The sequence below is a fragment of the Triticum dicoccoides genome, chromosome 4A (assembly GCF_002162155.2).
Source record: "Triticum dicoccoides isolate Atlit2015 ecotype Zavitan chromosome 4A, WEW_v2.0, whole genome shotgun sequence".
NCBI lineage: Eukaryota > Viridiplantae > Streptophyta > Magnoliopsida > Poales > Poaceae > Triticum > Triticum dicoccoides.
The window spans coordinates 617,771,822-617,784,582 of NC_041386.1; the positions used below are offsets into that span (position 1 = coordinate 617,771,822).

At 47.0% G+C, this 12,761-nt stretch overlaps 1 protein-coding gene and 1 pseudogene across 1 annotated transcript; both read left to right on the forward strand.

The window, feature by feature from the left end:
- The first annotated feature begins 3,429 nt into the window (after positions 1 to 3,429).
- On the forward strand, positions 3,430 to 4,598 carry LOC119289404 (glycine-rich cell wall structural protein 2-like). Its single transcript, XM_037568738.1, has one exon. The coding sequence runs from the start codon at positions 3,449 to 3,451 to the stop codon at positions 4,328 to 4,330; it is 882 nt and encodes a 293-aa protein (XP_037424635.1). The 5' UTR covers positions 3,430 to 3,448; the 3' UTR covers positions 4,331 to 4,598.
- Positions 4,599 to 6,813: 2,215 nt separating this feature from the next.
- Positions 6,814 to 8,450, forward strand: LOC119283846 (annotated as a pseudogene).
- The last annotated feature ends 4,311 nt before the right edge of the window (positions 8,451 to 12,761 follow it).

Genomic DNA, 12,761 nt, shown 5'->3' on the forward strand with positions numbered 1-12,761 from the left:
AGAACAACATGGGATAGTGGAAGGGATGCTCTTTCACTAAGTGGACCGACCTCCCAGTAGCCGTCCAATATATTCGGCTGGGCGCTATCTGCTCTCTCTCTCTCTCATGATCGCTCTCCCGTTCTGCTTACAAACACCTTGTCCTTGATATCAGGGTTCATACTGAAGCACGGCATTTTATTCCTAGAAAACTTCCGCATGATAAAAATAGGTAGCTCATGGTCCAGCTCATCTAGGGTGCACGCTGTGGAGCATTGCGTGTTGGCTTTGTCAACGCCCTCCCTGCATCCTCTTTTTTTTAGAATACCCTACCCGCATTTTCGATGTTGTAACTTCCGATTGTAATTCTTTCCCTTGAAATAAAAGGGGGGCTGCTACATCTTGGTTGGCCGATCTTACGCCTCACGAGCCGTGAGATCTGACACAATCAAGCGACCAAACGTCTTTTTTCTCTTTGCAATAGAGGGCTTGTTGCGGAAACATTTACAAATAGAGATTATGTTGCAGTTTTTTTTGCAACATATGTTGTGTTGCGGGATTTTTTTTTTTTGTAATATAGGTCGTGATGCAAATTTTTTTTCCGTCTTCCCTTTTTCTTTTTGCAACAACGATGATGTGGTGGGAGAACTTTTGCAATGTAGGTAATGTTGCAGAAAAAATTAAAATGAGAAAATATGCAGAAACAACGTTGCCGTCGCCTGCGTCGAGCGTGTCACCGCCAACCACAACAAATCAATAGCACCGCCGCTCCGTCAGCAGAGATCCCATCATAGTCGCTGCCGCAGGGGGTCTGCCCGGTAGGCCTGTGCCGCTGCCCTTCGTAGTCCCAGATGCCGTCACTCTCCATAGTCCCAGCCGCTGCAGGATCTAACCCCTGGTCGGTTTGCAACAAAGGGCTTAGTTGCATAACCACTTTATGAAACAACAGACCAGTTGTAGAATGTGAACACAAATGGGTTAGCTCCTGACCGTCTGATTAAGAGCCCATCTATTGGACACGGAGGTGGCGGACGCTCGCACGAGATCAGTCGGTCGAAGGGAATCATTTCCCGAAATAAAATCCCAGATTTCATCACAAAAAAAACAATATAAAAGTAAAGAAAACAAACAATGACTTTCAGTAAATGTATTTGGAGTGGTCGTCCACGATATCAACCCTGACACCAATACCCTCAGTCCCCACCCCCCACGCCTAAGATTGATACATATACTCTCTTCATCCCAATATATAGGGCACAGTATGTTTTTCAAGGTTGTATTTGACCATTGATATCGTTAATAATATATAAGATGTATGATATGAAAATTGTATTATTAGAAACTTCGTTCACATATGAATTTGACGGTATCCTTTTTATGACATACACATCACATATTCTTGTTTAAACCTGTGGTCAAAGGCAACCTAAAAAATGTATTATACCTTATATATTTGGATGAAGAGGGTATGTTAGTCATCGTCGAGACCTGTTCATAGGCGTACATGTGTTTGAACTTTGCCAAATGATTCTGACCGGGCGACCGGCCGAAGCTTGTGCCGGTCGCCCCAGCTTGCTCGCTCGCGCAACTCTCCCACTCAGTCGTATGAAAATCATACGGACTTTTATTATAAGGCGACGCTACGCGTCGGCCGGCGAATAATAGAAAAAGATTGACCGCCTCCCTGATCATTGGATGGAACCGCGGTTGGTCGTCCGTTCTACCCACGCGACCAATCATCTTTGCAACAAATGTGTTGTTGCAGTCCGCCTGTGATAAATCCTGCTTGTTGCAGCAACACGAATAAGTATTTTTTGCAACATAGGTCTTGTTGCGGAAAGTTTTGCAATATACTTCTTGTTGCAGAAATTTTTCGCAGCAAATATCTTGTTGCAGAATTTTTTCGCAATAGAGGTCGAGACCTTTTTGAAACAAGAGCCTTGTTGCAATTGCAAAATGCCCTTTTTCGCAATAGTGGTCGAGACCTTTTCGCAATGCAGGCAACCCGGCGTTCGCCCATGCTGGAACCAGCTATGTGATGTGCTGGAACCGGCGGCAAAAAATGCTACAAATCACGTGGGACTAAGTGTTGGGAACCGGCTGCTGGAGTTGCATCCAACGACACAAATTGCTACACCCGGCATCGGGTATTGCTGGAATCGCAGAGATTTGCCATCAACGCTACAACCAGGCGGTGGCACCGGTTCACCCGTTTGCTACGTCCGACAGGCATTTTTGCTCCGGCCAGCAACCTGCTGCGACTGGCGACCGTCGCTACCGGAGCTGCAGCCACGAGCACACGCTGCCGCATCCGTGGAGCTGACGAGACACGCATGAGACAAGGACGGCGCCCCGGCGGTGCATCGAGGCCGGTCGTCTCCTTGTCCATGGCAGTGCGGCGGGAGCCTTTTTCTGCGAGTGCACGCAACAAAAAAAAAAAGCTTTAAGAGGAGAGATCATGTGGCTCTCTGTTGTTTGATCGTACGGTTTGGGTGCGGCCGGTGGCTAGCGTTGCCCTTTGACTCTTGGAGACCATGTGCATTAATTTCGGAAGTCAGACCTGCGAAACGCGATGGAGTATTATCGATACTAGTAATCGAACCATTTATATTAAATTAAATTCAGATGGGATCCCGGCCGCCAGTGAACATGGCACATTCCTCGTCATGCGAGGCCCCGGAACGAGCTCGATCGATCCTAGGTCAACTTGGACACTTCCATTTTCACCAATCGACGGACATATCTTGTTGTAAATTTGCACGCGCCTAGACTAGAACCAGAGTGCATTACTCGCTCAGTCAAAGTTGTTGACAACGGGTTAAACCCTAGGTCGCCGCCGGGCCGCGGTGTTTCGGCGATGCACATGCCGCAAGAAACTCGCTAATCCAAGTCAAACACACTATGCTTAATTCATCATTTGCACTGCCAGAAGATTAACTTAACTCGGTGAAATGCAGGATCCGGTCCGAGTCCAGTACGTACGTACGTACGTACGTGTGATCGCATCGCCTAGCTACATCGATCATATGGATCCAGGTGAGGCCTCCATCTTGATGCCCAGATGGGATCAACACTTACGCGTTCTTTCACATGTCTATGTCAGGCCATGGGAATCTCGATCTTGTTAATTAATTTGTTAGGCCTTCTCTGTTTAGTGCTGTGCTAACTGGTCTGCCTCAATCAATAAATTACTGACTGGAATCAAGAGAGGGATTTGCATGGCAATTGCGTATTTACATTGCTAGCGGCTAATCGATCTAGATCGATATATACAGTCAACGTTACTACTGGCATTATGATCATAGGAAACTTCTCATCGAATATACCTTGCCAACCCTCTCTGCTCGATCGGATCGCCGTAATATATAGCACCCATGCACGGCCTCCCCTCCAGCACTATATATACCTAGCCAACCCTCTCTACTCTTAGCACCCAACTCGTCTCACTCCACCAGCTCGATCACTCACAATGGCTACCACCACCAAGCTTGCAGCTCTTGGCTTCGTTGTCCTTGTGAGCATTGGATTTGCCGATGCTGCAAGGATGCTCGCTGGCTCCTCCAGTGCCTCAGGTGGTGGTGGTGGTGGGGGAGGCGGCGGTGGTGTGTCTGGTGGGAGTGGATATGGTAGAGGGTCTGGGTCAGGTGGAGGCTTAGGATATGGTGAGAGTGGTGGAGATTGGGGTAACAAGTGGAACTTTGCCAAGGGATCTGGTGGAGGGGGAGGAGCTGGTGGCGGAGGAGGATCAACGGGTGGATCTGGGTCTGGTTCCGGATCCGGCTATGGCTCTGGTAGCGGTGTGAGTGGATCTGCGTCGGCTCCTAGTGGTAATGGTTATGCCAATGCTGATGGTATGGGCGGGGGCGGGGGCGAAGGTGGTGGTGCAAATGGGTCTAGTGGAACTGGAGTTGGATCTGGCCTTGGCAAGGGATATGGTGAGAGTGGTGTGTCAAACGCACCAGCTCCTGTTGCCGGTGCTGATGGTACCAGCTACTCTGATGCTGGCGGTAGTGGTAACGGTGGTGGTGGCGGTAACAACGGAAATGGAGGTGGTGTGGGCACTGGCGCTGGACAGGCCGGCAGCGACGACACTTCTGGAGGCTTTGCAAATGGAGGAGGAAGTGGCAATGGTGGCGGCGCAACTGGAGGTGCCGCTGAAGGCCCAAGTGTTGGAATTGGATCTGGTGCTGGGTCTGGCGCTGGTCAGACTGGTAGCACTGGCTCTTATGGCGAAGGCTATGCTACAGGAATTGGTGGTGGCATGGGTGGCGGCAATGGTGAGAGCCAGGATGGCGGAACTGGCAGCGGTGGAGGCAGTGGATCCGGATCTGGTGGTGGTGGATACCACTAAATTACCCTTTGTTGAGCAAACTCGAATTGGACCTCGATATGTATTTTAATTTCCATCATTTTACTAGCATTTCACATCAAAGGACACATGTCATGCATGGAAGGGACGATCCTGAGCGTCGGTGGAAGGAACTAAATATCATTTCTTGGATTAGCAATTAACTCCTACACCTGTTCAGGCAGGTTTGTGCCAATAGACATAATAATAATGTGGAGTACCTCATTTGTAGCCTTTTCTATCTCAAATAGTGAATTGCTTGATTCCGCCATTTTGTTTGCAATGTCTTTCTGAGTTTTGACATGTCCAAGTATGTTTCTTGTGCATACCATGCAACTCTGTAGTTTCTAGGTCTATACCAACCTTGCTTTGTATTTGAAATATTCCCTCTGTGTTAGTTCGGGTTCGTTTTAGAATCAAAATAGTTCCAGTCTTAACCATCAACATAGAAGGTAGCACTAAGATTTATAACACCATAGTCATACCACTGGACCTATCGTAGAAAATGTCATACGAAAGAACGGTAACATGTAAATGAGGTTTGGGCAGTGTCGGTATACACGACTTTAAATCTAGTACTCGTCTATCAAAGCGCAAAGAATAAGAGGTTCCTAATGAATGCCGGCCCCAATTTATTAGAGACCTTTTACAGTACATCAAGTTATTTTGAACCGTTTATTTTTTCAATCTAACGTTCCAGATTAAGCAATACTACCGAAGAAATCTGGCAGTATATTCATGATTTAGGGGCACTTTGGGTAGTTCACTATTATAAATCTAACAACAGTTCCTCTAAAAACAAGCTGGCGAGTAGATTCCAAGGTCAGAGTCGATCCAATCCAACCATTCCATGAAATCCTGAATCGCTTCCATGCCTGTTGGGTGCTACCGACTGCCACAAATTCTCAACGGGAGCTTCAGATCCGCTGTTAGGCTGCAGGTCAATCTCCTCAAGACCTCGACCAAGCCCAATGCCACTTCAAATCCCAAAGCAATCAGAAACGATGCAGATTACAAGCATACTTAGAAATCAATCAGCGTATGAATCAGTACCGGAGTACTCACGTTTGCAATCAATCAAATATGTTTGTCAAAAAAGCAAGGATGTGCAGCTGGCGGAGGGGCGGCCTGCATCAGGATGGTGGGGCAGGTGCTCCAGTGAATGACGGAGGACCTATGGCGTCCGGCAGCTAGCCGCACACAGCATGGAGGATGGTGTAGGAGACTCAAGGGCTCGGCGGAGGACTTGGTGGCGGCCGACGGCTAGCCACGCACGACATGGAGGATGGTGACGGCAACCGACGGCTAGCCGCACACGACATGAAGGATGGTGGCGCCGACGTCTAGCTGCAGACGGCATGGCGGGCCGAGGCCAACCCAGGCCAGTATTATTTGATTCACGTGAAAGGATAAATCTAAGCATACGTCTAATAGAAAATTACCAAGTTATCCTTTGAGTCGAATCATATTAACCATCGGATCGACTTAATACTACTCATTAAATTAGGTAGTACGATGTACCGTCAAGCTTTTGGTTCTTATTACAAATTATTCTCAGTGATCGGTCTTGGCTGATACATCTTGTTATTGATCGGTATGGGAGATGTATCTTGCACGATGGCAAACAGAGGTTCTCTTGAAATATGAGCATACAGAGTTAGTTTAGAGACAGACAGAATGTTTGGTCAGACACATCTCACAGAGTTAGTGAAAGGATGTCTTTCCGTTAATTTTGGAAAAGCGACGTGAGGAAGAGGATCATGTTTGGTTCAGACACATCTCACAGGTAACACTGATTACAAGAAGAAATCAACAAAGGAGAGAACTAGATCGTTTCATGTGCTATCTCCAGGCACATGCCTCTATCCATCTCCAGTACCCAGGGAGGGCGTGAACCAACTGAACTGCGACATCATCACAATCGATACATACCCAAGCCCCTATATCCGGGGAAGTTTACCCACTTGGGTGAAAGCAACTTGAGAATATGTGGGATGAGGACACGTGCATTAGTTTGGGCTACTGTGGGGTACAAATTAATGGTGACTGTAGTTTTTTGTTGTAAATTTTGTCAACGTGTTTCGCGTTTTTATGTATGCGTTGGGTGCCTCTACCACTTTACTTTGGATTTGCACCACCAGTTTGCTATTGGTTCAACATGTGTTTGATTTGACCAACATTTCTGCGATTGGATCTGCATGTCCATCCCCGGCCACCGCTTTGTTTATTTTTTCCCTCCTTATTTGCTTTATCTTGCATGCATGCGTGTCCGTGTCGCGCGTCTCCCTCCACAGATGAGCCTGTCTTTTCTAGCGTATTCTGTTGAGAGTGCCACATTAGCGGCCGTTTACAATTTTGCTTTCATTCGTGACATGTGCGTCGATGGTCTGCATGTATAGGCGGTTGCCGCTTTGGCCACGCGTTTTGGGCGTCTCGCATCGAGATGTTTTTGGTTGAATTGGTTTTGCGTTCGAGCTCCTATAAATATGGGCTTTCCCTGTTGTTGCTCCTTCAACTCGGCCGCGCGGTCGTCGCCGAGTTCCACCTTATTCCTGGCCTTTGCGGCGTCCCCGGACGCGCTGTCGCTCTTCGTCGACGCGGTCATCTAGGCCGGTGGGATCTCTGTCTGGTCCACGGTCGACGGCGCGCCCGTCGACTCTAGGGGCTCGCTCCGCCTGTCGTCCATCGGTGACCCGCAGCTGGTCAATGGCTCCAGCGCCGTGCCCTGGTCGTTCGGCACCGCCGTCGCCCTCCAAGAGCGGCAACCTCGTGCTCAAGAACTACGTGGCGGGCGTCCTGTGGCAGTCCTTCGATCACCCCACGAACACTATGATCATGTCGCAGAGCTACGCCTCCGGCATGAACCTCACATCCGGCCCCTACATCTTCACCGTCGACAAGGCCACCGGCAACCTCACGCTCATGTGGGCCATCACCGGCTCCGCCACCATCGCCTATTTCAACAACGGCTACAATTCCACCTTCATCGCCAACAAGACGCTCAGCTCCCGGACGCTCAAAAATTAAGATGCAGGCCAACGCATCGTCTTTCTCATCGACAGCACGCTCTCCGCCCCCGTTGTCGTTGCCTATAGCAGCAACTACAGCGAGAGTGGCCACATGCTATGCTTCGTGCGCCTCAACTCTGATAGCAACTTCAGCGCTTACAGCACCGGTGTGCCAGTGGCACGGCGACCGAGCAGTGGTCGGCGGCAGCATACCAGTGTGAGGTGTTCGGCTACGGCGGTAACATGGGCGTGTGCTGCTCCCCTCCCTCTCCTACGCCATCCAGCGTTGCCTTCTCTAGAGTCTACACGCCACGCAGAGAAACAACGAGTTTCTTCCAGCCGATCTTGGCGGCCTCCGACGAGAGGCCAGATCCAAGCGAGGTGGATTGCGCCTGCGAGGCTCTTTCACTCGTGTCCTCCCCTCTGCCCAGTGTCGGTCTAGGGGACTCGCTGCAAGACTAACGTCGTCCCGTGCACACCTCCCACCACTGCCATGTCGCCTCTGCTTCTGGCTCCTCCGTCGCCTACGACGGCGTTTGGGGTTCCTATGTGGCAGCGTGACGGCCATGCTGGAGGATGCGCGCTCCACGGGTCCGAAAGACGCTTGCCGCGTCAGAGGTAGCATGCGGGGCTGTGGGAGAGCACCGTTGCCAGGTTCAACGGCGCGCTGGATCCCGGGACGGTGAATGCGGTCACGGCTCACTTGCCGCACGCACTATCGACGGTACGCAATGCTCACTCTAACGACTGTGAGTTGGGACATATATATGCAGGGCAAGTTTGCCGAACCGGAGTCGCTAAAACAGCGACAAACAAGGAGCGCGTCATGACGCTGCCGCAAAGCACAGATCGCTGAAGGTGAATGGCCATGTTGACGACGTGTTGTGGGGTTGGGTGGCTGTTGGGCCACGGCCGCGCGGTTACGCTGACATGTGTCCTGCCCAAAGACGTGGATGGTAAATGATATTGTTGCTTCGCTGATATGAGAAAATACAGTTATTAGTTACCTACCGACAGTATTGTGCTGATTCATGTGTATGAAGTAGCTGCGGCATACGAGTGTCCGAGGGCACTTGATACGAGCTAGGACTCTGGTTTCATAGATCTTCGTACAGAAAGAGAAATATACTATATACACATCTATAATAGGCATACTTATACTGTAAATCGTTTTAAAGAAAGAAATATGCATACTATAGATCTGTCATCCAAAAACAAGGTGATCTACTGAGCAAATTAGTCTCTTCATAATTATGAAGTGGTGTGGTGCGCATGCCCTTTGTTTTCCTGGTTTACCAACGACAGATTGTACAAATAGATTAATAGTAATTTTTTAGAGCTACTTCTTGCTGAACTTCCCCTGTGATTAATAGATTAATATTTTTGTATAATTAAAATAATAATTTCTAAAATTAAACGTTTACAAATATGTGTATTATTTTAAATTATAATACATTTTTAACTGATAAATATTGTATTGAATGTATAATTATTTTTAGAATAATAGATGAACCATTCCAGCGAAAACTGCTTCCGACTTCTTATCACAGTGTGTTTGTATCTCCATGTACAGCCCGGTATGTAGGGTGAGCTATATATGGTTTCAATAAGTAGTTCTTGTTAGAGGTGTGCCAATATTAATAGTTCTGTTTGTGTCCATGCATTTGAATGGTTGTAATAAATCTACTTCTTTGTCATCTTCAACTATTTTATGTATTGTCATGCCTTGCTTTAATTGTTAGCGAATGACTATTTATTGCTCTATTGTTTATATAGTCACGACTGATCGACGGGCGCGGCGTGCCGCAGGCATAGCTAGTATGTATTTACACTGGATAAACGCAGAGAAATGTCACCTCCTCCTCTTCTTGCCTTTCCCCAGCTGCCCAGATTTAAAACCACGTTCCTGTTCTTGAAGAAGAGCCACCATTCTACCATACTTTTTCAGATTGCTCTTGTTTCATCCTATAATCTTTCGCGGCAGCCAGGAAGTTATTGTGTTCCGGAATCGCACGTATTGCCCCTTCCCTCTCACTCTTCACGCGCTTTTTCAGCTTCTTCAGCTGTTCCTTCTCTCAGTCAGGATCATAGTCAATACCATTAATGTAACTGCAGAAAGACAAGAAGGATGTATGAGGCCAAAACAGAGCGCGACAGAGGCAAGAAACTGGCAACATAGAATAGCTAACAGTTACATACTTATCTTCAAATTTGGGGTTCAGCTGCTTGGGAATGAAGGAACAACAGTCACTATCTAACTTGTCAACAAGTTGCTCACCCTCTTCCTTTTCTTTGGCTTTTTGGGCCTGCAACAATATAAAATTCTGTTAATATATCCACTTCATGCCACAAATATCAAAATAGAAGCAGAATACATAATAACTAGTATAGCGTGTAAATCATGTACTCAACCCAACGGTCCTGCAATATAAATCTAACAAGGTCATGCATAAAGCAGCATGAATATAGCATAATTTTCGTAAAATAAATATATTACATTACTGGTGTTGGAAATTGGACAAGCAAAGTGCCAGTCAGCGACATGGAGACAGTTTTATTGAAAAGAGTCCAACAATATCGTATTAGGAAGTAAAGGAGACTAATATGTTCGAATTCAAGCTATGCATCCGTTATATAAAAATGTTATCCACCTCACAATAATTAGTAATGCAGGAAGAATTAACTTATTCTCTCATGTACTCCCTCCGTTCAGTGAAAAGTGTACATCTAATTTTTTTATGACAAATTATAGAGTAAAGTAAAAAAATACACCGGAAGGAGGGAGTAGCTTATGTCTATCTAACCCCTCATATCATATCCACGTCTAGCTATCTTCACCACGGTGATAAACACTTGGTCGTTTTTGTCACGGAAGGCACTAAGGGCATCTCTAGATGATCCCCTAAAGGCTATAGAGGAGTAAAATTTAGGTTTTAGTCCTCTAACCGGCACCTAGCCGAACTCCTAACCATAAAAAGGAGTAAAAAATATATACTCCTCGGCTCGGTGGGGGACTGTGATGGACTAAAAAAATCATCTGCTGCCTTCAGCTGCTCTCCCACCCCACCCCCTCGCCGCATCTACTCTGGCTCGTCGATTCCCACCTCCGCCGGCGATCACCCGGTATCGCCGACGCTTCAGAGGACCCGTCGCGGTCCACACACGCATGGATTTGGGCATCTCTCATTGTCGCCAGCGCCCATATCGTCAGATCTACGGGCCATGCCACCGGCACCGGATTCGACGTATCCAGCCGCCAGTGCCGTCGCGTTTGGGATGGATTCGACCAGTATAGACTCGCGCAACCCCGGCAATGACTCTGCGCCGCATCTCAATATGGCCTCCTCCCCTAGGCGCTTGGATCTCAGTCATCGACCGGCCGCCGACACGGCTACGCACAACGGTCGTCAGCCGGACTCGACACTAGCCTAACAGCTCGTCGGCACCCTGTTGTCGGTCATCAAGTGTGGTCACTACCCGCGGCAGGTGCTGCGTCGAGTTTCAACCACGCCGCAACATCCTAGATGGGTGTTCTTCAAGTGCAAAAAAGATGAGGCGAGTGCTTGTTTGTCCGGCTGTTTGTCAGATTCTTTGCAATGTATAGCTTATTGTTTGCTCAAAATCATGTGTAGGATGGACTCAAGTTTTGGTATTAGGAACAAGAGTGCACCGATCTATTGATAGCAAGAAATTTTCTAGATGTCCATGCACTACTTGCTAGAGCTGAGACATGAGATGATAATAGAGACGATACAATGTCCAATTGTATGGAGGTGGAGAAGAACGAAGTGTGCAAGCTCAAGAAGCCGATAAAGAACTGCGGCAACGTGGGCAACGAAGATATAGAGAAAATATGAAAAGAACTAGTGGGAGCAGTTATGACACTTGGATTTCTATTAAAGTGTCTAATTGTGGTACTAGTTTTCTTTGGATCGGTTGTCTGAGCGAAGAATTGGTGAATTATGTACTGTGGTGTATCAAGATGTCATTCAATAAAATATAAAAGAAGTCAAGTTTATTTTGGTAGCCGAAAATGAAATGATTTTGATTAAAAAATTACTCCATTTAGGAGTTCGGCTAAGTGCGGTCAAAACTTAGCTAACTTGCGGTTTACTCCGCTATGATGCGGCTTCAAGCTACGTCGGTATTTCCCCAAAGAGGAAAGGATGATGCAGCACAACGACGGTAGGTATTTCCCTCAGTGATGAGTCCAAGGTTATCGAACCAGTAGGAGAACCAAGCAACAATACGTAAACGGCACCTGCACACAAATAACATACTCGCAACCCGGCGTACTAAAGAGGTTGTCAATCCCTTTCGGGTAACGGCGTCAGAAATTGGCAAACGGACGTGCATAAATTGTAGTAGATTGATAGATTGAACGCCAAATAAAATAAATAGAAATAAATTGCAGCAAGGTACTTTTGTATTTTTGGTTTAATAGATCTGGAAATAAAAGGTAAATAAAATAGATCGCAAAGGCAAATAATATGAGAAAGAGACCCGGGGGCCGTAGGTTTCACTAGTGGCTTCTCTCAAGAAAAATAGCAAACGATGGGTAAACAAATTACTGTTGGGCAATTGATAGAACTTTAAATAATCATGACGATATCTAGGAAATCATTACATAGGCATCACGTCCAAGATTAATAGATCGACTCCTGCCTGCATGTACTACTATTACTCCACACATCGACCGCTATCCCGCATGCATCTACTGTATTAAGTTCATGGAGAAACGAAGTAATGCAATAAGAACGATGACATGATGTAGACAAGATCTATTTATGTAGAAATAGATCCCATCGTTTTATCCTTAGTAGCAACGATACATACGTATAGGTTCCCCTTCTGTTACTGGGATCAAGCACCGTAAGATCGAACCCACTACAAAGCACCTCTTCCCATTGCAATATAAATAGATCGAGTTAGCCAAACAAAACCCAAATATCGAAGAAGAAATACGAGGCCATAAGCAATCATGCATATAAGAGGTCAAAGAAACTCAAATAACTTTCATGGATAAAAAAATAGATCTGATCATAAACTCAAAGTTCATCCGATCCCAACAAACACACCGTAAAAAGAGTTACATCATATGGATCTCCAAGAGACCATTGTATTGAGAATCAAATGAGAGAGAGGAAGCCATCTAGCTACTAACTACGGACCCAAAGGTTTACAGAGAACTACTCACGCATCATCGGAGAGGCACCAATGGAAGTGGTGAACCCCTCCGTGATGGTGTCTAGATTGGATCTGGTGGTTCTGGACTCTGCAGCGGTTGGAATTGATTTTCATCGAATCCCCTAGGGTTTCTGGAATATTGGGGTATTTATAGAGTAAAGAGGCGGTCCGAGGGCACCCGAGGTGGGCACAACCCACCAGGGCGCGCCTGGGCCTCCAGGCGTGCCCTGGTGGGTTGT